At 35.1% G+C, this 25,566-nt stretch overlaps 1 protein-coding gene across 1 annotated transcript; it reads left to right on the top strand.

Moving 5' to 3' along the window:
- The first annotated feature begins 34 nt into the window (after positions 1-34).
- Positions 35-23,653, top strand: LOC136823576 (coiled-coil domain-containing protein 87-like). The gene is made up of 32 exons (XM_067079757.1): positions 35-219; positions 2,707-2,818; positions 3,623-3,672; positions 4,211-4,324; positions 5,310-5,381; positions 5,641-5,669; positions 6,499-6,566; positions 7,024-7,105; positions 7,571-7,694; positions 8,038-8,091; positions 8,234-8,453; positions 8,733-8,763; positions 9,976-10,054; positions 10,313-10,379; positions 10,764-10,801; positions 11,060-11,161; positions 11,465-11,515; positions 11,785-11,894; positions 12,559-12,622; positions 12,844-12,945; positions 13,691-13,807; positions 14,752-14,918; positions 17,083-17,122; positions 17,427-17,579; positions 18,025-18,128; positions 18,615-18,742; positions 19,040-19,074; positions 19,453-19,581; positions 20,092-20,206; positions 21,665-21,726; positions 22,255-22,335; positions 23,352-23,653. Exons 1-32 carry the CDS (start codon positions 160-162, stop codon positions 23,502-23,504), a joined length of 2,913 nt encoding a protein of 970 aa, XP_066935858.1. The 5' UTR covers positions 35-159; the 3' UTR covers positions 23,505-23,653.
- The last annotated feature ends 1,913 nt before the right edge of the window (positions 23,654-25,566 follow it).

Below are 25,566 nucleotides of genomic sequence, written 5' to 3'. Positions count from 1 at the left end.
ATTTCTACAGCATTATTTTTTCTTTTCTTTTTTTAGTCAAAATCATTAAAAGTAACTAGTAAGAGAATAAAATATGAAGTACTAAATATGAAGCTGAAATCCACCTGATTGGATGAAAATGGGCACTGGGACTTTCCACTGTCGTAGTTTATTATTGATATGGCATCATCGAAGATGAAGAAAGAATTTATTGTACATGATGAATCAACTCTATCTGCTGTAAGTATGTTCCTTTTGATTATTTTTTGACCTTTTTTGGATTGTTTTCTTCACATCTATATCACATCTACCTACACAACCCTATTTCCATCATATAGGAGGATATTTTCGTAAATGGCCGAAATCCTGTGTAGGTCGAAAACTGAGGAACAGATAATGTGTTTTCTTGAAAAAATTTTTGACTCATATTGAGTTACTTCTTTCCATCTTAACTCATATTGAGTCGCTTTCTTCCTTGTAGTCACTTTAGATCACTAGTTTTGCATTGGTGGATTTCTATATCATCATATTTTCCTTTTCAATTCCAACCTGATTGATTTTCTGTGAATGTTCATTCTAGATTTTTGTTGTATCTATATTGTCTTCTTGTTTTGTGAGTTTTGTCTTTATTGTTTCCATTTTGAGTAGTTGAGGGTTTTATACTTCTTGACTATATATATATAGGATGGAGGGAGATTAAAAATGATTTTATATTTTCAACAAGTAAGAAAAGGAAGTTCTATTCAGTGCTCCATACGTAAGTAGAGCTTTTCAATATATATTTCAATTTGTTTAAAAAATTAAAAACACACTACTACCAGTTTCACGCTTAATGCGATCGTTAGGTATAAAATTCCTCTGCACTTCATTCCTCATTTTGTATTTTCTTCAACTTGTTCAATTCCTTTTTTTTTCTTTTTAAATAACAAAAATTAAGTTAAAAAATTGGCCTGAAAATGCATTTTGCTACCCAAAATTGGCTTAAAACAAAAAATGCACAACTCAAACTTTACAAAACCAACTCTTTTTACCTTAGTTCGTTTCTGAATAGTTTCGGAATAAAGTTCTTTAAGAAGCGTTTTTTTACGGACAAAATAGAGTTGGTTTTTTACATTAAAGGTTAACACACTTCATCTATTTAGATAAGGCAGTTGTTTCCCTCTAATAGTTCTTCGAAAATTTGGTCAGTTATCCTTCAGTTAGTTCATGCAAGTTTTTGATGTTCGGTCATATTTGATTCAATTGTCATTACTACAGTTCCGAAATTTATTTTACAATGCTTGCCTGTTTTTAAAAATTAGCCGCAAACGTTAAAATGCTTTTGCATTTTCCTTAGTTTTAATTTTTAAAGTTTTTTTTCCAAAAGCGAGGATTTTAGAATCAGGTACAGTTTCCAATTTTCGCCTTTAGTTAACAGTTCAAAGTTTGCCTTTTTTGCCGTTTTGACATTTTACAGTTAATTTCCCTTAGTTTTTTTCAAAAGTTCTTACGAGAAGGTTCGTCCCCCGTAATTTCTAACTAATTAGTTTCAGCCTTTTCAAATTTGGTTGCGCAAAGAATTCACACCTTTTAAAACTTAATACGGTTTAGGAATCGTTTTTCATTTCCCTGCTTAAAAAAAAAACTAAAACTAATGAACTCAGATTGCTTTTTGACTTTCAAAAAGGCCAAAAAAGACGAATGTACCCCCATTCGGCCAATTTTGGACTTCTGACCTTAGAAATTGCGCAGAATGCCTCATACATAATAAGTTAAATTTTCATAAAAAAACACTACATCTTGAATTTTTTGACTTGGCCCCAAAAATGACTGTTGACTGTTAACTCTAACTAAATAAAACTCAGACATTTTTTTCCCCGATAAGGCATATGTGTTACTTTTTGGACCTACCTCGGAGGTGCTTTAAAATAACTTGTGTCCTTTCGTCAATCAGCGTCAATCCGTATGATGCAAGCTTTTCTCAGGATTGGCTCATTCGATTTGATTTTTTGCACAATGATGCAAAATGGTAATGCCCAAATTGTGACGGAGCCTGATTTTCGAGAAAAAAAAATTCCCGGCCGAAAATGCCGGAAATATGCCGGAAAAACTGTTTTTTTGGTATTTTGTCGAGATTTTATCACAAGTTTTTTTTCACAAAGATGCGTATTAGCAATGCCTAAAACATGAACGAGTCCGATTATGGAGAAAAACTTTTTTCCGGTCGAAAATACTAGAAATATGCCGGAATATTGCAGATTTTCATTGGATTTTTTCCTTATATTTCGTTGTTTTTTCACACAAAACATTATTGATAACAATGTCCACCATCAAGCATTATTCAATTGTCATTAAAACTGATTTTTAAACCTGGAACTTTTAAAAAATCGCGGGAACAACCGAGAATCGCCGGAAAAACGGTTTCTTTTGAATTTCTCGAGTTGTACTTTATATTTTTTTCATGAAAGTTTTGTACACTCATGCAAAATGGCAATACCTAAAATGTGACGGAGCCTAATTTTTGAGAGAAAAAAATTTTCCGGCCGGAAATATGCTGGAAAAACCAGTTTCTGGCCTTTTCTCGAGATTTCATCATTAGTTTGTTCTGAATTTTTGCACAATGATGTAAATTAGCAATGTTGACATGACCGAGGAGTCCGGTTATCGAGGAAAACTCCGGCCGAAAATGACGGAAATATGCCACAAATCCACTTTTTTGAAAAAGGCTTTCTTTTTTCACTTTAATAGAGAGAGTTCCATGAGAAATTCAAGAAGAATGAACCGAAAAATTGCGACTTGTTTACACTGGACATCTTTGAACCCTCCTCTGACGAAGATGAAGAAAAAGCACAGGAAAAAGGTATACATATTATTTTTTAGTTCTTATCACATACGAAGAAAGTGTACGGCTCACTAACGTTTAAACTAAAGATAGAAACGGCCATTAGTATTTTGTTTTCACCGAGTTTTCATGTTTAAAATTTACGCAGCTCTGGCAACGGTTTTACTACACAAATAGATTCAATAGTTCTTTTCATAAATCATTTTGAGTGCAACGACTGCCTCGTTTTGAAACCATTACCAAGGTGATTAAATCCCTTGACTCTTTAAGTATTGCCTTTATAAATAGAATGAACTCCTCTGGGAATCAATTATCATAGTAATATTTTTTTGAAAACGAGGTACGCGTTGCTCGTGACGTAATTTATGAAAAGGTCAATTACTAATCACTAAATGTTAAGGAGATTTTCATTGTGGTCTTTTTTTGCAAGCTTTGTCATGTGACCACTTATAACTGATTGTCCGCATTACCACCCGAAAAGCAAGACGTGTTCCTTCACTGACATCCAATTATAATCACACCAATTAAAAAAATCAATTCTTCCATACATCTTCAGTAAAAGATTAAATAATAGAAGCTGCTTTTGGTTCATTTTTGAAATTTATTTTTCTAAACGTTTCGGCCTCAACAGAGTACCATCATCAGTAAAAAAAAATTTGTTGTAATGAAAATTGGCTATCTGTAAAATGTATCATGTAATCACACCAATATTTTCACCGTTAAAACTGAGAGATAGGATACTTTGGAATGATGAATTAGCCTGGAATCATTCACAAGAATAGAATGATGTTTAAACTACAAATCACTTTCCTTTACCATCAGCTAAAAATTCAAAGGAGAAACCAACATATCGAGCAATAGCAAAGGCTAATGTAAGTATTTTGAAATTTTAGCACCATGTAGTATATACCAAGTCTCTAGAGGCTCTAGACTGTTCGTCTTGTTGCGGTATCTGATTTGCGACATTTTTTCAAAAATTTGGGTTTTTTCGTTGTTGTTCCCTATAATAGGTGGCCAACTCTAAGTACATAACATTTTTGAGTCTCTTTTGAGAGGGGGCCCTCGAATTAGGCTTGGCAAATTTTCATGGCTAGAAAGACGTTGTAGGGAAATCTTTTTACCCTTAAAGGTTTTGTTTTTAACGATTTAAAATTCATCCGAAATGATTAGAATGATTGGTACCATCAGATAGAGCATGAAAGAAATTCTAATAAAAAAAGTATACTACAACAAGTCCTGTTAGGTGAAGTAAATGTCTTGTATTCATAACCATATATTCATTAGCTTTGGGCTGGTGTTAACGTTCAACTATTGATAGGTCTCCTTTTGTTCATTGTTCATCCTGTCAGTGTTCTTCTTACAAAATTCTGACAACACACAAAGATATTTTGTGTTTGTATTTCTCAACAGGATGTCATCAAAAAGCCACCAAAAGACCATACGGAACTGGTCAATTGTTTTCGTGAGCGGTTATACCTTCAAAGTCATTTGAAGTACACACCCGTAGAAGAACAGAAAGAGCTTGTGAGTCATTATTACCGAATTGAAAGATATAATGATCTAGCTGGAGTCCTCAGCTGACCTTTCACCATTAAGATTGAGTGTTCAACACTTTTTCCAGTGAATGTCGAACCTTTTCAACCTCGTGTACACATACTGCTTGATCGTTTTTTATTATTTATTATTCATGATATTTATAGATGTATATTCTCCTGGCTATTCGCCAGGCTAAGGATATTTAAATTAAGGTCTATCAGTCAATAATAGAGACTAGTTTATTTTCCGATACTCAGAGTTTCGTGCCGTTTCAGGCAGTCTTCAGTCAGATTTTAAAAAAATTAACAAAAACGACATTCGCAATGTCAATCTTCAATTATACAGTATGGTGTCTTCATTTGTCAAAATTGACGTCATTTCAGTCTTTGCTGTCAAACAAGGCGAGGGTGTGCTTGTTGACATGTCTACATTTTGATATCAGTTCAGATTTTGAGTTCATGATGTTACCGAATTTTAAAACTAAAATAAACTAAAAATAAACTAGTCTCTATTATTGACTGATATATCGCTCTACCGATGATATAGAGCACTTTCTTGAATCGCAAGTCAGATTTGCAAATAAATTAAGGTCTACATATATCACTATGAAAAAGATGCTGAGCCAACAAAAACATTGCAGTTATTTTCAAAAGCAATCATGAGGTAAAATAGCGAGCGTTACGTCAGTTGATTGTCCTATTCCACATGAATATTGCATTGTAAAGACCATCAGTTTCGGTGTTAAAAATGTCGAATACAAAGGAAAACGAGTTGTCTACATTTTTTTGTGGACCAAGGTATTTTTTTTCTAAAGGCCCTCATACACTTGTCAATATTAAATCAATATTAAAAAACTTCTACTATATATGGATATAAAGTGTATGAGGGCCTTAAGGCTTTCAAAATTTCGAATATTCTTATAGCATTTGTTGTGTTCTGTTCTTTTGTCATTCTGATTTTACTTTCTTAATAGGCCGATGTCTTGATTATGGCGATTAGAGCTGTTTGGCCACAGCACCGAAAACAAGCCACACATCCTTTCTTGGTACGAAAAAAATTATTTTTTGAATGTCCTCATTATTTTCGAAGGTTCTTTTGTTAGTTATACAATAGGCTAATGCTAAAAGATCCCTTAAAATTACTGACCTTTGTAAACCCTTGACTAAGATATATCCGCCATCTTTGATCGGTGGGGATTGAGAACCTGCTTCCAAGGCATATATAGCTCATTGCTTAAGATCTGATTCTTATGAAGGGCTTAGATTTGATCTTATTAGATCAAGATGTGATACTTTTTCTTCTAGAGTGAGAATGGAAATGTAGAGCTGCAAAGGTATGTTGAATTATAAATTCTTTATACGAAGAAAAAACGTCACTTTTGAGGGAAAAAGATATAATAATACCTCGTTGGAAAGATATTTCGTTTAAAAAGTTTCCATCTTTTAAACTTTATTTTGGACCTACCTCCGTCCGTCTGTTCGTCTGTTACGAACTTTTCTCAGGATTTGCTTACCAATTTTTATTTTTTTGCAAAACTAAACAAAATGACAATATCCAAAATGTGACTGAACCCGACTTTCGAGCAAAAAAAAATTCTTTGGGCAAATTTGGGCTAAAAGCTCCCTAAAAATTGAGTTTTTTGGGCTTTGTGAAAAAATGAGTAAAATTTCCAAAGTGTGGATTCCTTTACAAATAACCAGTAATGTTGGTTCCATGAAAATCTGCAAAAAGGTTCCAAAGTCCTAAAAATAAATAGTCTTTGAATAAAAAACCAATATTTCTATGATCCCGTATTATTAAATAGTAAATATGATGATGTGCGTAGCCACGCACCACACAACACCAATAAGCAGCTCTACCAGTAACGAAATCGCCAAGTATTTTCCTTTTACTTTGTCAAAAGGATTCTTGATGGATGCTCTGTAGCAGAGCAGACTTTTATGACAAAGTAATTCTCTTTTTATATTATGAATAGATAAATACTGTGTCATAAAAGTCTGCTCTACACAAATTTTGTGCCCCTCCTGTCTACGCTACTGCCTTAAATAGGCTGCACTTGGATAGAGAAAAAGCGATACCAATAAGCTATTTTGTTCAATTCTTGTCTTTTCATAGTATTCCACAAACTGCCCTTCCACAAAATTTGAACCTTTATCTTACAGGAGGGTGGCGGTTTGTGTAATCGAGACCGTTGAACGCTTATTTTATGAATATGTGACTAAAGCAGAAGGTTTGTATATGCTTTGTATTGTCTGTTGTTTCTAACATATAAACCCCTTAAATGACATCACTCTGTAACTTCAAACTTCAAATATTTTCAAATTTCAAATGTTGCTTGCTACACGCCCCAACTAAGAATATAATGATGTTCTCGAAATTTATTCGGGCTGATCAGAAATAGGGCATCGTAGGTCGCTGCTCTCTTATCAGGTCCTGACCGGTTTAAGACAGAATGGATTTAAAGCTAAGCCTACAAAATTTGTAAGTTGACAGCAGGACTGAAGTGTGTGTGAAAAGAAGGGTCCCTCGTATTTTCTCTCTTTAAAATCTTCTTTTGATTTGCCTGCGTTATTTCTAATAAACTTAGAGACCCGTCAGGGAGGACCACCTCTTCATTGTAATATAGATCGAGATCTTATACCAAGACTTAGCTTATTTCGTTATATTCATTTTTTATGGATTTTCAGAATTGAATTCGCAGCATATTTTCAGCAGCCAAGCTAACTTGAGTCGTTTGAAGACACAAATTTTACACGAGGCTAATAAAAGGTAATTTACTATTGGTACCAAGTTCTATTTGAAAGCCAATTATTTTTTTATAATCAGCTATACCAGACTTGTGACTGTTCTTAGATTGTTCTTATAACGGAAAAAGATTATACATTGATATATATATTCATTTGAATGATGTGGTTCTTTGTTTTTCATAAAAAAATAGAATAGCAAGTCCATTAAATTTGACTTAAAAGTCTCAAATTCCTATCCTTTTTCAAACCAACTACTACGCGGTTGCGTTTAACGAAGGGTCCTACGGTTTATAAGGGTTGGCCCCTTTTTATAAGGTAATCTTTTTTGTACAAATTCTTCTATTATATGAAAATCCCTTATCATCGTAACATTTCTTTTGAAAAATTAAAGAAGCTATGACACAAATTTTGAAGAGTCTGTACCCAGGTTTTAATATTTTGCCCAAAAAGACAACGGTTAACATCTTATGACAATTACATTTTACAGTTTGGACGTGTTGACTTTACGTCGTAAGATAACAGACGACATGCGCGATAACGGAGGATGGTTGAAGCATCCAAAGAAAGGATACATCAAAACACTCCTTAAAGTCCTCGATCAATGGACCAAGGTAATCTTTGTGAATGACCACCAGCACTTACTTTTTAATACATAAAGAACATGCGCTTTTAATCAAGCTTGTTATTATCACCTTTTTATCATTTTTTCTTTTCCCTGTTAGCCACAAGTAGAGTTGTAGAACTGTAACTCGAATGTTCCCTTTACTTAAAGAAGCTCATTGGCAACTTGAATATTAAAGAATATATGTATAAAAATCATCTACAACTGGAACCTCCTCAACTCGAATTTCGCTTAAAACTCGGACAGCTCCTTCAGAGAAGATATTAGGTTATTTTACCTTCATTGTAAGTCAATAAGTAATTAGTTCATCCTTGTCATTCATTCTGTCATAGGTTACTCAAGAATGTGCTTCACACAAGGAATACGTTCGCCGCCAAATGAGAGACGTGAGTGGATATGACCCTTACATTACTATAGCAGAAGACACCATTATGAATGTGATGGCTACACGAAACTGGCAGTGTCTTCTTTATTCTAACGAATAACGTATCACATAGAATTTCTTTCAAGATTTGTTTATCTATTTAGTTGAAAACGATGATGCCAGACTTGGAGAATCACCCTATGCGTGAACCACTGACACAATTGATACATCACTACCACCAATTAGTTGAAGAGAGGGCGAGAGAGGCGAACGGGGGCAGTCTGGTGCTCAGTGAATATGAGGGCGTGAATGAAGAAGAAAACGAAGAAGAAGAAGAAAAGGGAAGTAGAAATGATTGCGAAAATGCAGATGATGATGATCAAGGTTAGTGTCGGTCGAACTTTAGTTTTTGTTATAAATTGTTTTCTTTTTTATTGAATTTCACACGAATTACCGCAAATTAAGCATTGAAGTCTTTCCATGATAAGTATTGACTTATTTTGCTTTTTATTAGGGAACCATGTGCGTGTAATTAGACTCATTCTATGGGTTTTTCACATGGGAACATAAAGATTGCATGCTTATCATGGACACACTTTTAGGCATGAATTGAAGTTTCAATGAAATGAATTGTATTCAATTTACTGTATTTTCTCTTTTCAGGTGGCAAGAACCGGTTATCCCATAAAGAAAGGTACTGCTGTGTAATTATAAAATTTGTTGACGGGAAACCTTAATTTCTCCTGCTTTTGGATGCTTTCAGCTAGTCGAGTATTGAATTAATCTCTGTGCAAGTTTCTTAGAACATCTTATTCCCCAATTAACGATGGTCTTGCCATTTTTTGACCTACCTCGGAGCTAGGTTCGGGAAAAAAAATTTTCCGGCTGAAAATGCTGGAAATATGCCGGAAAACCGTTTTTTTGGCATTGTCTCGAGATTTCATCTTAAGCTTTTTCTGATTTTTTGCACAAAAATGCATATTAGCAATCCCCAAAACATGGCCGAGTCCGATTTGCGAGGAAATATGCCGGAAATTGACGTTTTTGCAGATTTTCATTTGGCTTTTTCCTTATATTTTTATAAAGCTGGAACTTTCTAAAAATCTTCGGAACATCCGAGAATCGCCGGAAAACAGTTTCTCTTGAATTTCTCGAACTGTACTATATATTTTTTCATAAAATTTTGCACACTGATGCTAACTGGCAATACCTAAAATGTGCCTGATATTTGAGAACAAAATTAAAATATTTTCCCGGCCAAAAATGCCGGAAATATGCCAGAAAAACCGGTTTTTTGACATTTTTTCGAGATTTCATCATTAGTTTTTCTGATTTTTTGCACAAAGATACGTATTAGCAATGCAAAAACTTGGCCGAGGAAATCGACGTTTTTGCAGATTTTCATCGGCTTTTTTCCTTATATTTCTTTTTTTTTTGCACACAAAAACATTATTGATAACAATGCCCACCATCAAGCATGATTCAATTGTCAATAAAACTGATTTTTGCAACTGGAACTTTCTATTTCTTTTTTTCCCTTCTCCCCTTCCCTCTCCTCCCATCAACAATCAATGATAGAATTAAATGTTTATCCATTTTCGCTAAACGCTATATTTTCTGACTGATTGTTTTCATTTTTCTCCTCATTGCTATCTAACTTTCATCATCAGGTAGATCTATTCAGTATCTAGCTTGTTCTATTAGACAAGTTAACTGTAGCATACTTACGTGAGCATTTCACAGGGTAGTATTGGATTACGGGGTTAATATGGGATGCAAGTGCTTTAATAACCACTTCCTTCAGATGCAAAAATGGAGTATTGGTTATCAGAGTGTGACAATCCGAATTCTGATCGCTTCATAACGACCGTGATTAGCCTTATAAACTATTTTTTTTTTTTTACAGTATCAGTAAAATCATCAATGATTTACAAATTACGTTAGAAGATTTGGACGAAGGTCTTAATCCTCGTGTCGTATACAGGGTACGTTCTTACAGGAGTGTTCAGTGAGTTTGGGAAAGTTGCCAGAGTATTTTAACCTACAGGACATCAAATTACCCAGCCATATTCTGCAAGCTGCCTATGTGCTTTGATCATTTAACCGAAATTAAAAGTCTCTAAATCTTTTTTACCTCGTTTCCAGTAAAGATTCCCAATTTGATTGTCATTGCCATTCATTGATTTAATTGATATGCAATATCGAAACGGGTCTTAACTATTTTTTTTTTTTTTGACTTTCAGCGAAGTAATTCCATGCCGCGGTTACACGACGATCTCACTTTACATGAGGGATTTGAAGATTTAGGAGGTTTATTTCGGCTTTTTTTTTGTTAACTTGAACCTCGACCATTTTTCATTATTCATTAAACCGATTCGTACTAAGTCTCCTAAGTGAATAGTTAACCAACACCGACCTCGATTGTCCGCTAGATTCAGTCCTAGATGAATGAAAGTCGAGCCAATAAAAACAGCGGTGCCACTTTTAAAAAATACTGTTGACACTCTCTAATTCGAATTTCAAAGGGAATTGGATTTTCATCGTATCGAATATTAGAGCGTCGTTTATAAGAGTTTCTTGTTGACGTTGACTTTCGATATTATCGAATAACGAATAATAAACTAATGTCGAATTAGAGAGCGTTAACTGAACATTGTTTCTGAAATTAATGAAACGATACAATTTTTGTTTCAGTGGGTGAATTACGCGAAAGAAAACAAAGCATTGAACAGGTTTGACCAAACATTTTAACATTCGCGAACAGAAACTTTCGCGACTTTCGCGTTTTGGTCTCTTTTCGCCAAAGTATATGCCTTAAGCCTGATATTTTAAACATTTTCCTTAGCCATTCATGAAAGTTATTCCCATTACAAATAAAAATTTGCAAAAATCGCGTAAGTTTTCACCTTTCGTGAACTTTATATTAAATCTGCAAAATTTCGCGAATTTTCTGTCTCGCGAAACTACTGAATTTTCTTACCTGTTCTTAGATGGTGCTTAATGATAGTATTAAAGAAACAGCCATCAAGAAAAATGTTGATTTGCTATCACCAAGAGAGGATCTTCGCTATCTGATTGCCAAGAAAAACCAGGTTTAAACTTTATCACCAATTTATAAATCAAGGGTAGATCTTACAGTTTTATAAATGTTTCTTATGATGTACACATGTACATATTTTTCTAAAAAAACAAACTATATAAAAATACAAGTCTTCAATGGCCAAAATATTTAGAACTGTTGCAAACTTCCGAAGGTCTCAAATATACTGTATACCCTTATAAAAAAAGTGTATGGCCATGAAAATTGCTCTGTCAATTGCATTTGTCAACTACACAGGGTTTTGGCGGATATCGTACCCATCAATTTCACCTTCTTCTTTTATTATTTGTTACAGAAGGAAGAAACGCCGGACTTCACGGACAATGATTTTTCACCTTTACTTCAGGTAGTATACAAAACGAGGAATTTCCTGCAAAATCTTAACACGACAAATGATTTTTCAGTACTCTAAAATATTTTTGGAACGTAGAGTTTTAACTCTGAGACGTAATATCCAATTAAATAAAGTGGAAGTACTAAAGTTGCAATTCTCGACCGAATTTTTAATTCTGAAAAACGCTAGAATAATATATTTCGACCATGATTGTGTAGGACGTTCATTAAAGTTTGCAAAAAACAACAAAATTTATTCACAAACTTTCGTTCATTTGATAGGCACAAAAACCACGAAGTCCACGAAAGAAGAAAGTGCATCAGCCAGTGCGAGAAAAACCAACCGAAAGAAGTGCCTCAAACAATGAGTTAACTCCAGCTGAAGCTGAAAGGTGATCTTTTGGTTATTTAGGTGATGGTTCAGTGTTGAAAATTGGGCTTTTCCAGAAAAAAACCGTATACCCCCTGTTGAGGAGGTCCATCATTTTGTGGCTGGAAATGCTGCAACCCCCTGGAATTCCAGGCAATTTCAGGCTTAAACCCCTCTGGAATTCTGAATTTTATTAGGATTTAAAAGGCTACCCCCATGGAATTCCAGTTATTTTTGACAGATTTTTGTATCTCCCTATGGAATTCCGCCACATATCAAACCTTACACCCTTGGAACGTATACGTTTTTTTCCTGGAAAAGCCCATTCTTTGACGGCTTAGCATCTCAAAATTCTGCAAAATTCACCAAAAGCATATATACTAATTTGCTGTGTAAAATCCATTTTCCTTCTCAGACGAAAATCCTTGCTTTGACCACTGCATTTAGGACATTGTTGTTGCATCATGAATTGCCAAGTCATGCCATACGAGAAAGGCTCTGGTTTCAGAGAGTTGGAAATGTGCCAGATTTTGTTTTTTAATTTGGCAAAGATAAACTCATTGTTCACTATTCAGCTGGCATAAAATATCATATCAACGTCTGTGCCAGCTGGGTTCGTAAATACAAGAGCTCCGTTCTCTTCTGAACGGCTTGGAAAGTGAATTTTCCTTTTTTCGGTTTTTTAGACTAGAGAAGAAAGCAGAAGAGTATAGCCAACCACCCACATTGAATATCAAAGTTCCCGGAAAGGTCTGTTGAACGTGTACATTGAAGCATTCTTTACATCAAAATATTTGAATTCCCCTGAGATTGATCTTTAAAGCTGGTCAAAACTGCAAGGAAAGCATATTTGAACGTCGATTGCTGATATCAGATCTACGTAATACTACTAGCAACTTGAAATATCGAGTAATGATAGTTTCCCTCGTCATCAAGTGTAAGAAGCATGATATAACTGTCTTTCACCATAGAAAATAGTTCGCATATGTGACGGTCGTATATCGAAGCGAACCAATGCATCGGCGCTCACTCTAAACATGCATCCTACCATATATAACGAATTTCTCGATGAGGTAAGTGAACATTCAGACCATTCTACATGCCTTTTTAAGGTTTAGTTATCGGAAAAAAATATTGGTAAAAACAGCCTTTCTCATGATAAAGCAGAAAAAAGTGCTCTTTTTGTCTCCAGCGGACGCTGACCTGTCTTTACAGAATTAGGCCTGGATATCTCATCGTGATAGCTAGGTAATAGCATACCCTCTCGCCGGTCTAGTAATATTGCGAGTTTATGTATCTACCTGTCAAGGACGGTGGGATGACTGGTACGTATTTGAACAGCCCGCAATTTTGACCTGCAAAACCAAGGATGGTAGAAGGACCAATTTACTGCCGCCCTTGGCCCGGCAGGATCTTAACAAATCTAAAATTAACCGTTTCTGCTGCAAGAACAGACATTACTCATTGATGAAAAGTCCCAGTCCTTTTTAATTGTGTCGGTATTGTGTCGGTATTACTCAAATTGAAGCTCTTGAATCTGAAAAACTTTCGCATGCGGCGCGATATTTTTACAGAAAGTGAACAAAATATTTTATCTTAAACTTAGAACTAAACGCAGTTTACATTGGAAAACCCTTTTTTACTGGATCAATCTTTTGAAAGTGTCTAGGGTCAAAAGTCCTGAGGGCTAACAAAAAATTAATATATATCTTTGGGGGGACTTAAAACTCAGGGGGGGGAGGCTAATTTTTGCCTGGGACCTAAACCCAGACTGACGCTATGTATGAATCATACGTGTTTTTTGTCTCTCATCACCAGGTGGACATGGAAACTATTAATCATTTGGATCACCACCTTTATGCAGGCTTGGAAATACTAGAAGTCTACAACGAAATCACCAAGTCCTCCACTAAAGATTTCCTGGCTTTCGATTTGGTTGGTTTTATTCCTTTGTACATGACTTGCAGGATTATTGCAGCTCCTCTTTGGAAAGTCTTTGATATCAATATTAAAAGAAAAAACACGATAAGTGTGCACTCTTTTTTCTTTTACCTATAACTTTTGAAGGAATTCTTCAATCTTTATAAATTTGGTATCGTTGGAGAGATATGTGTGAGTGGAAAATTTGAAATAAAAAAATCTTTAAAAAAATTCTAAAAACGAAGATGAAAATAAAGAAGAAAAAAATGAAGATCTTGTAGAAAAGTGATATAACTTTCATTTTCACTGGAGAGACTCTTTGATCTTAGGAAGTCATCATATGTGAAGAAATTTCACCAAAATATTTATTCAATATAAAGTTAAGATACAAAGTTGATCAGTGATTGACCCCAAAAAACAGCAGAAAACAGCAGAAAACAGCGTTTTTAGACGTCAATCAGCTTATAACTTTGTTTGATATCTTTTGACTGGATGATTATTTTTGAGAATTTTTTTCACAGTGATGACGTTCGAAGATCAAGAATTCACTTCAGTGAAAATGATAGTTATAGCACTACAAAATTCTACAAAATCTTCATTTTTTTCTTCTTCATTTTCATCTTCATTTTTAGAATTTTTTTATTAAAGATTTTTTTATATCAAATTGTTCCACTCACTAATATCTTTCCAATGATACCAAATTTATAAAGATTGAAGAATTCCTTCGAAAGTTATAGGTAAAAGAAAAAAGAGTGCACACTTATCGTGAACAGACTTTAACTTCATGAACAACTTTATTGCACATCTAAATGCGAGGCCCCCCTCGGGTTATTATTTCTTACTATAAGTCCGCTTCAAAAGTGTTAATGGGAACCTTGCTTTGCATTTTCGTCACTCTTGTGTACAAACAAATACATGAAATACAAACAAATTAACTATTTAAAACTAACCTTTTTTAGGACGATTGTGTCGAGAAGTGTCCAGAAAAATGTCGCAATCTTCCGCTATTATTCATGTCCGGACTTTTACACGAGCCGACCAATGTCCGGTTTTTAAATCCGGAACTTCAATCATGTGAACAATCGCCTTGGAAAGACCATGATGATGTAAATGAATGGAAGAATGAGTAAGTACAAAATGATCTATCTACAATCAGCACCGAAATATATTGCCAATTTTGGGTATTTTCAGAATTCAAAGGTCGAAGCGAGAATTGCAGTTTCAGTATTTCCACTTTGCTTCATCGGATTTTTCGATTTAGGAGGGGTTAAGCGGCTTCCAGGCTATATTTCATTTGCATTCTTCCGCGTGTGTCCTTTTTGGTAGAAGCGGCGTATAAAATCAGTACCACACTTTTTAATTTTGCCGTCTGAAAAGCTTATATAATATTTTATATGATACTTTCTGCTTCCGCGCTTCGTAAACACCGAACGTTTTCAAAACAAAACAAGATGGCGGTCGAAGTGGGGAAGTTGCTTCTTTCCCATGTCATACTTTCGGGACGAAATGGAGTTTTTACAAGCTCTCATTTGATTTGGTTGGTCGTTAACCATTAATAAAACAATTTTGCTACTTTTTCTAAAGAACGCGTCATTTTTATTACTTCAAATGACCAATTATTAAAGTATCTTCTAAAAAGTCCATCACATCTGATACTTTCGTAAAACAAGCAGCCTTTTTGACCTGGATTTGGTGGGATTTTATTATTACCGAGCTCAACTTCTCCAAAAATTCATGCGGTTATTATTATTCATGGTTACTATTCAAAAAAAATGAAGCAGTTCTCAAAGTGTTTTGTTTTTTTACGGGCTTTTCGGTTGTTGTTCTGAACAAAAGAGCTGGATACAGTTGACACTCTCTAATTCGACGTTGTATTATTCGATGCGCTCTATTATTCGATGCGCCCTATTATTCGATAAATATTGAAAGTCCCTGTCAACAAGAAACTCTTGTAAACGACGCTCTACTATTCCTTACGCTCCCTTATTCGATACGCTCCCTTATTCGATGAAAATCAGATTCCCCTTGAAAATCGAGTCAGGGAACGTCAACTGTATATTTTTGCAATTTTTTTTCGGCATGGAGTTTTTAGCACCAAAGGATAAAAAGTTTATTTTTTTGGACCTACCTCCGGGTGCCCCGGTGGAGGTTCTATAAATTAACCCATGTCCGTTCGTTCGTTCGTTCGTTCGTTCGTTCGTTCGTTCGTTCGTTCGTTCGTTCGTTCGTTCGTTCGTTCGTCCGTCTGTTACCAGCTTTTCTCAGGATTGGCTCATTAGTTTTTTCTGATTTTTTGCACAATGATGCAAAATGGCAATGCCCAGAACGTGACGGAGCCCGATTTTTGAGAAAAAATCTATTTGGGCAAATTTGGGCCAAAAACTACCTAGAAATAGGGTTTTTTGGACTTTGTGCAAGATCCTGTCATTAATTTTTTCTGATTTTTTGTACAAAGATGGAGGGCAAGATTCTCTAAAGAATGGCTAAAGTGGTTTTTCCCGGAAAATTCTTATTCGCCTTAAAAAACGGATTTTCGTATTTTGGGGGAAATTCCCTTTAACCAAATAAGAAAATATAGCTTTTAACAATGTTGACTCGTTATTTTTTTCTGATTTTTTGCACAATGATGCAAAATGGCAATGCCTAAAATGTGTCGGAGCCCGATTTTCGAAAAAAAATATATTTGGGCAAATTTGGGCCAAAACTGCCTAAAAATAGGGTTTTTTGGACTTTGTGCAAAATCCTGTCATTACTTTTTTCTGATTTTTTGAACAAAGATGGAGGGCAAGATTCTCTAAAGAATGGCTGAAGTGGTTTCTCCCGGAAAATTCTTTTTCGCCTTAAAAAACGGATTTTCGTATTTTTGGGAAATTCCCTTTAACCAAATAAGAAAATATAGCTTTTCTCAAAGTTGACTCATTATTTTTTTCTGATTTTTTGCACAATGATGCAAAATGGCAATGCCTAAAATGTGACGGAGTCAAATAAGAAAATATAGCTTTTCTCAATGTTTTTTGGGCCTGAATGGTTTAAGTGATTTTCGTATTTGGGGAAATTTCTTTTTACCATTTTACATTATTCAACACAGAACCTTTTTAATTTTCCATTCTGAATTTTTGTACAATTATTGTCACTTTTTTCTTATTTTCATCTGATTTTAATCATTAGGTAGGTCCATTCAGCATGTTGCTTGTTATTTTTATTTTTTTAATTGACTAACCTCCATTTTAGAAAATTGTTCACTTTTTCAAATTATTGATTTTATAAATTCTTTTTTTCTTTATTATTAGGCCAAAATTTGCTGGAATTGGCCGAGAAGATATGCTTAAGGTATTAAAGTTTCCATTACTGATGGAAACTGATGTTATCAGATCGTTTTTCTTGCATAGTTTCTTTTTTTTCAAGACGAATCATGATTTTATTTTAATAAATTTACGCAGACTTGTTGCAACATTGATTTCGGGTAAATAGTCCGCCATTTTTTGCAGGTTGGATGCCCTGGGACCAAGTAGGCTTGTAAACAATTACATGGGCCAATCAGATTGCTGAGTGTTTCCAGATCTCTCGTCTCGTGATTATGTCGACAGTAAAGCTTCATCTCAGTCTATATATCCTTCCTTCCTTTTATTTTAAGATTCAGACCAAGGCGGATTTACGTCGAAGTGGTTTGTTTGAGTCAGTAGATTTGGGAGGTGCTGGCCAATTAGCCAAGAACTATGCATCGTGGTTGACTTGGTATAAAAATAACATCGATGTGGATGATTACAGAAAGTTCATCTCAAACCACGTAAGTTAAATCATTGTTATAAGTTCTTCCGTCTCAGCGAAGTATTTAAAGAAGTTTTTCCGTCTCTAATTTCTGCACGTAATTCACTAACATTTCAACAATATGTGCTAATTTGCTGTGTAAAATCCAAAATCTTGCTTTTAAACCACTTTAAAAAAAGGTTTTATTCCTCCTTCAATCGAGACTTTGGTTATTCTGTGAGTCGTATAGGCTTCTGTTCAACCTCCATACAAAAAGTTTCTATAATAGAGACTGCTTAATACTCAGTAACCAATATTTTGATGCGATTGTTTTACTTCAGTTAATCAACTTGCTATGAAATCTTAAATCCAATATTCATCCTAAATCTGCATCAGAAACTTGAAAGCGACACCGCCAACCAGGGACAGATCTTTTCACATTTAGTTTCACGATCAATTTATTTTCTCAACCTTTTTAAAAATAGGAAACCGATTACCTGTGTCAACTCCATCATTTGTACGACTCCAATGAAAGTGAAGAAGTCATCTTGGAAGCTGAACGCACGTCTGCTCATTTAAAAATGTTAAGGTCAGTTCGGTATGAAGCCGTTGAAATTAGAAAATCGCAAATTGTTACGAATCTATGAATTTTTATTTATATCGAAATTAAAAACCTCAAAATCTCAATTCTTGGTCAATCTGGGTCAATAAAGGTTTCAATGGTTGCTCATTTTTAGAGGTTAATATAATATGTTCTCTTTTGCATCACTCTTTTGCATCACGTGACCGGGCAGCTCAGTCGGTAGAGCATTTGCCTTACAATCTAAAGGTTGTGGGTTCGATCCCCGGTCACCGCCAACTCAGCGGATGAGTAGCTTAGATTGGGTAATCTGATCTAGGCGGTAAGTTACTGGGAGCTGAGAGTAGGTGTGGTGCTCCACCTCAGCATTCGATCTCCCAGGTCTAGCGCAAATAGAAAAGGGGATAGACTCCCTCACTCCCGGCTCCGCCGACAGCCACCAGATGAATATACTTACTTACTTACTTACTTACTTACTTGCATCACTTTCTTCAGAGAACGTGAAGAAATCCGTAGGAAGCTACTGCAAGAAAAATGCGAATACCACAAAGGATTCTGGAATGCGCAATGCATTAATCTCGGAGGATTGGGGAGAGAACCAGATGTTGCTAAAATACCGAGTGGTAATTAAAATTTCTTTATGGTCTTTTCATTTCAATTTCCGAGATTTCATGTAGATAGTAGATTACCCTATCCGTCTTTTTACGCCGACCCCTATTACGCCAGACTTTTTTTCATTTTTAGCCCAGCCCTAATTTAATTTTGATCCTTTACTCCAGCCCTTATTACGCCAGCGACGAAAAGTAAGGCCAATTAGGGCCGGCGTTAAAAGGTTCGATAAGGTAGTAACAATTTACAGAATTTTTTTTCAGTCATACAGTTTACATTTTTTGGAATATCAAATTATTATTTTTTTACAGATACTGACAAAAAAGGTCCTGAGGAACCTGATCGAGTAAGAAAATCAAATCGTTTGTTCGACTTTTATACATTTCTTTTTTCTTGTGAACAATCAATCATTCAATGTCAGAAATGTTCACGATTTTTGCGAATTGCTAGAAAATCAACTCCGCGAAATCAAATTCCCAATGTATTGACTTGAAATTTCTGACATTAAAGTATTTCATTCACTTGTTTAATTTGTATGTTCTATGTCTACTTTCGTGTGATGTATTCTTTCACTCATTCATGACGTAATACTTTTGCCAGTAGTGGCAAGTTTAAGGTAGAGAAATTTCCCATTACTGGCAGAAGCCGGGGTGTATCTGTAGAAAACTTAATGAATATCATGAATTTTCCCTACATTTTAAATTTCATACTGTACCATTACCAGCACACATCCTTCTTATATCTACAAAACCGTTTGGAGCAAATTTGGAAATTACTAAGGATGCCTGATGGGCAACGAGTTGATATGGCTATCAAACACAGCTCTGACCCTACGCTGGAAAAACTGAACAGGGTATGAAGGTTTTTTTTGTCTGGTCTGAGTTGCATTCAATATTTTGGCTCCAAGATATGTTTCTAGAAACTTATTTGAATTGAAATTACAGTAGAGTCTACATAACTCGAAAAACCATGAGAAACGCAAATTTCTTCGAGTTGTAGAAATTTCGAGTTATAGAGACTGGTTGTTTAAGGCATTGTTAATTAAAGGGACCAGCAAACTTGTTCGTGTTAAGGAATAATTTGAGTAATAGTGGTTCTAGTTATGGAGACTGCATTGTATATGGTTAAGATTCAGGCTCAATGATAATTAATAGTTATCGCACAATCGAGTGCAATATTAGATATATTTTTCGAGTTCAGATTTTTCGTCATATGGAAAACTGTGAACGAGAGTAAATGTTGATGTAATGAGTTATCGGGTAAGTTAATATTTTTTTGGTTTAAGATAGGGCAACCTTAATGATGATTGATTAATGCATAGCTAAGCTTCTAGCCTCTCCATTTGCTTCTGTTTCTTTTGAAGGTTGTCCAGGCGTGGGATAGCATCACCAAACTGATTGTGGAAAGAGAAAATTGGATGGCTAAGCTAGAAGCCTTCGAACGAAATGCTTCCGATCCTAATCGATTCTTCGAGAAAGGTTTTAAGGGCTTACATACACTATAGTAGGGGGAAATTTGTAAAATCGCTCGATTTTTATAGCCAAAGCACTTGTGATACATTTTTGGAAAGCTAAGGGGTAGGGGAATCAAAATAACTTGGGTGCCAATTTTTTTTCGGACACTTTGGTGTGATTTTCGGACAAATACGACGGTCTCGGGCAAAAATCATAGGGTGGAAAATTAATGAAAATTTTAGCTTGAGAAAACGGAGATCTGTTGTATATTTTTGGAAAGCTCTCAAAAAATCAAGATTAGTGATATATTGCGAGTATAGGTGATTTCAGTACCTAACTCGAGATATTGAGCTTCCGAAAGCGCAAAAACTGGACAAAACAGCTGTTTCTGGCTGAAAAACACTGTTTTTAAGGATTAATATCTCGAGTTAAGTAAAGAAATCACCTATACTCGCAATATATCACTAATCTTAATTTTTTGAGAGCTTTCCAAAAATAAACAACAGGTCTCCGTTTTCTCAAGCTAAAATTTTCATTAATTTTCCACCCTATGATTTTTGCCGGGCGAGACCGTTGTATTTGTCCGAAAATCAAACCAAAGTGTCCGAAAAAAAATTGGCACCCAAGTTAGTTTGATTCCCCTACCCCTTAGCTTTCCAAAAATATATAACAAGTGCTTTGACTAAAAAAATCGAGCGACCTCAAAAAAACGAACAAATTTCCCCCTACTACTACACAATATATTGTCGGGCAATATATTGATAATATGTTGCTGAATACCGGCAATATATTGAAAAGGTGTCCGCAATATATTGTCAGCTCGATTTGCTATACACGCTTTTTTTTATAAGAATACACTTTATAAGAATGTCCATGATGAAAATGGCCAAAAAACTAAGAATATGCTAAGAATATCACCATCATGGAATTTTGCTACTAAAGCTAAGAATGCCATTTTAAGAGCATTTTCAATTATAAATTATCAATTATCCCCAAGTTAGGCCCAAATTAGGCTCACTGCTTTTACAAAAGTGCCATTTTATGCTTGAGACGTATGTACTAAATGTTAAATCTATTACGAATTAGGATCCTAACCTAAGAATGTGCTTTAAGAATATTTTAGGATGATTTTCCCAAAAACGTTAAGAATATCCATGATGAAATGGATTTACACCATTCTTATAAAAAAAAGAAGCGTGTCTTCCAGGGATATAGGGGAATTGTTTACAGAAAGAAACCTGTTGTTTACTTCGTTCTTTACGGTCCGCAAACTATAGTGTCGAATATTGCAAACCAATATATTGTGTAGTCTAAGTAGCCCTCATCACTTTCAATTAATTCTCGCGGCTGTTGTTCATCACAAAAATTGCGAGGAAATTCAGATTTTGAAGAAATCGAAGTATTTGTGTTTGCATGTTTGCTTTAACTTGCATTTCAAAATTACAATTAATGGCTCTGATAAATTTTTTATTTTATTTCTAGGAGCCAAAGGATCATCCATTGTCCGTTTGAATGAAAGCCGTGTCCGTGAAAAATTAGAGAAGGTATTCCTTTGACTAAACTAGTTGATAAGTGAAACCACTTAGATAATACTTAAAGCCTTGAAATTAAATAATAGGTCCATGAAAAAAGGTTTGAATGCACTTATCAACACTTAGTGGCGTGGTTGGCATTTGAGGAGAGTGGTGAATTTCCAAGGACAGGTTTTTCTAGGTGAACGGCTTTTTCAAGCTGCCTCTTAAACAAACTAAGCACATTCCCGCCAAAACTCTATTTCATTTAAGAGACATTTTCCTGAGTCTCTAAGGTGCAAATTATTTTTAGCATTCAAACAGCGAAAAGTCACTTTGTCACTTCAATGCTATCATCTTACATTCCTCGATACCGTCGTCGAAAGAAATGGTCCTTGTAAATTCAACGACAGTCTCCTTAAGAGCTGGCCGCGTCGCTAGGATATATGGTCATCAATAGGCTCTTTGAGATTGCAATATTTCATGGGAACTAGCATTTTCACTTTTTATTCCCCCTGATTGAAAATGTCGATCATTTAAAAAAGCTTTTTAAATTTTCAGGAGATCAAAAGATTAGACGTGGAAATCATACCAATGCTTGAAGATATAAAACGAAAATTCAATGATGACGTCACTTATCAGGTAAAGCTTAAGCTGGGAGCAAACCGTCAAACATTGTTCTTCAAACGTCGTGACGTTTCATGTTTGAAATCGATGTTTGACGGTTTGCGGAGTCAAAAATCGTATCTTTTCAACAAAAAGATCAAAAAATATGTTTGAAACAATGTTTCAACAAGTTCATAATTCTTTCAAACATTCAACTCGGGCTTTTTCTCTAGAAGGAAGACATTGCATTGCTAATCGAACATTGAATATGATTTCGAACGTGTGATTTGAAAAATAAACAAAAGAAAGAAGCCGTTGTAATGCAACAAAATAAATGTTTGAGACAATGTTGGAAAATGCCGCGCAAACCATTCAACAAGAAAGTTCAAATGTTTGAAGAACCATGTTTGATAGTTTGCTCCCAGCTTTACTTTTGTTGCGTTTGAACAGGCTAAAATATAGTTTGGTTAATAATAGAATAATTTCTTTTTGAAATAATTATTCCTTATTTCTAGCACCTTAAAATAAAACTTTGACAATTAAATATGTTTTCGCCATCTTTCCTTCCATTTAATTACAACCCGGGGGGGGGGTACTAGGGTTGGCGAATGAGGGGTATGTGCGGACGGGACCTCCGAAAACCGACCCTTAGAGAGACTGATTTTTACTGAAAAGGTGATCCTTAGAGAGACTTTTTGAAATTCTTTTTTCGATTTTTGAGAAAAGTCATACCCTTAGAGAGACTTTATTACAATTTTTTCTTTGGAAATAAAAAAATTTCCTAAAAATCTTCAATTTTCCGACCCTTAGAGAGACTAATTTAAAACTTTCTGATTTTTCCGACCCTTAGAGAGACTTAGAAAGGTGAAAAAACCGACCCTTACCGTCCGCACATACCCATCATCCATTTTTGCCTAAGTACCCCCCCCCCGGAATTACAACGTATTTATAAGACTTCTACCTTCGGATATGCTTTATTTTTTGGGGGGCTTAAGAACTACGATTGAGAATGATCCTTCTGATATTTAAGTTCCATTTTTGTCCAATTTCAGGGGCGAAATTACATGTTGAAGATCCAGTCAGATCGAACAGAAATGTTGTACTGGCTCCAACAGGAACGTCGCACGCAACGCATTCAAGAATTGAACAACAAATTCCAACTGACTCCTTTGTCGACTGTCGATCTCTCGGCGCCTGTTAATTGATCGCAAATTTTTGATTGCTTTTAGGAGATGTCTGTATGATGTTACCCGGGACATGGAATCGTGTCCTGTCAAAGAGGGATGATCGTAAAATTATTCGAGATCTTGGAATAGGTTTATAATGTATTAAACAAAGAACACAAAACACAGGAGTATCTAAAGGCCGCTACTCACTCAGCATTTTATGGTCGGCAGCACATTTTCCCTTTATTTTGTTTGAGCGGAATGAGAAAAGCGTTCAGCGACCAAAGCGCTCTAGCCGTGCGCCTTGTTCGCCGACCATAAAATGGTGAGTGGGTAGCGTTAATTATTTGTACATTGATATTTTTAATTCGGATAAATTGTAATATATATTGATGATTAGTAGAGTGTACTCACGGAGTTATTATTTTCTTATTTATAAATTATATTTTAACTGTATATAACATTTTTTGATGATTGATTGAAGAGTGGTTTGTCGTTTTTCACTTGTTTTCCAATCTTTTCCCAAAATACTTGGCTTACATCATCAAACAACCAAGACAAACAAATCAAAGAGATAATCAGATGGTTTGAGATCTTTCGCCTGTACATTTGTTCTATATTCTTGAGCGGAATCTCCGAAGTTTCGGGGTATGACAATGTAAATACTTTAAAAGTGTGTTTTTACTTACGTCACAACTCTATTGTTTTCATGCTAAGGATCAAAAACATTATAATATTAATACCCCAACTTTGGAAAAGAATCAGACACAAATATTTTGAGGTTTTGCTATCAGAACCACTGAAGTAATCCACAGGCAAAATGTCTCAACACATCTGATTATCCCTTTAAATCTAACAGATGAGCTGTTTTAATTCCAAACGAGGTTTTACGTTCTATTGCTTCTTTTATCTTCTAATTTTAGAACGCTTAAAGGAAAAAAAAGGGGAAAAAATATTGAAAAACATGAGCCATGAACATCTACCACCTGGACACAAACATGCTGACCATCCTCCAATTAAACTATCCATTGAGATCAAAATAGATGAACATATGGTCGGCACCTGTAATATATTCCTCCAAAATATATACAAACCTTTAGAAATTATTGATGGTAATGGCAACGTATTTTCATTTATACCGAGTAAAAAGATTTATGGAACAACCTTCATATCTATCGATGAGGACTTGATTGTTCAAAAAATTTCAAATGAACTACAAAAGTTAAATACAATTCAACATGATATTAGAGAAACAATGGATGATTTATTAGATTCGGTTGAGGGTCGCTTGGGCCAAGATGTGGATCATGAGACTAGTTTAAAACACTTGGTTTTAGAAAATAATACCCAGCATGAATTGGCGGACTCATTTGGTGAAAGCAGAGGCTCAACCTCAACTAAAAAGGTAACGACACAGGGGATGAAAAACTTTAATGTAAACAAGCGGGAGCCAATTTTAGCGGGAGCCAATTCGAGTAACCAAAAGGGTATGATGATTGGTACCATTAATGAAATTAATAAAGACAGTACAGTTCATCCTTTACCATCACAGAAATACAATTGGTCAGACTGGTTCGAGTGCAAGGTATGTGGTGAGACCTTTACACGAACAAGTCATTATGAAAAACATGTGAGAGTCAATCATATTGGTGTGAAACCTTTTCACTGCGATGCATGTGGTAAAGGTTTTTCACGCAAAGATGATATGAAAAAGCATTATAACAGCAGACATTTGGGAATTAAACAATTTGTGTGCAAGGTTTGTGGTGAGGGATTTGTCAAAAGGAATCGTATGGAGAATCACCATTACGAAGCACACGTTTATAATAAAACTAACAATTAACTATGGCTAGGGGTGCGCTACAGTGCCTGTGTTGCCCGGAGGAGAAAACATTGATGAGATAAAGCTTAGTAAGTGAGAGCAGGGTTTTAAATCGAAAAACAAGAAGAACATGAAATTCCGGTCGCTCGGTCCAGGTCAGATTTAGGTTCAGGTCCACTACGTGAAGCAACATGAACCTGGTCTTCATAACATGAATTTAGAGAAAAAATATTTTTTCAAATTATCAAATATGTAAATTGTTGTTATTCTATTAGTTAT

This window comes from Clytia hemisphaerica, unplaced genomic scaffold, assembly GCF_902728285.1.
Source record: "Clytia hemisphaerica strain Z4C2 unplaced genomic scaffold, Clytia hemisphaerica genome assembly, whole genome shotgun sequence".
NCBI classification, from domain to species: Eukaryota; Metazoa; Cnidaria; class Hydrozoa; order Leptothecata; family Clytiidae; genus Clytia; species Clytia hemisphaerica.
This window is presented reverse-complemented; position numbering and strand designations above follow the sequence as displayed.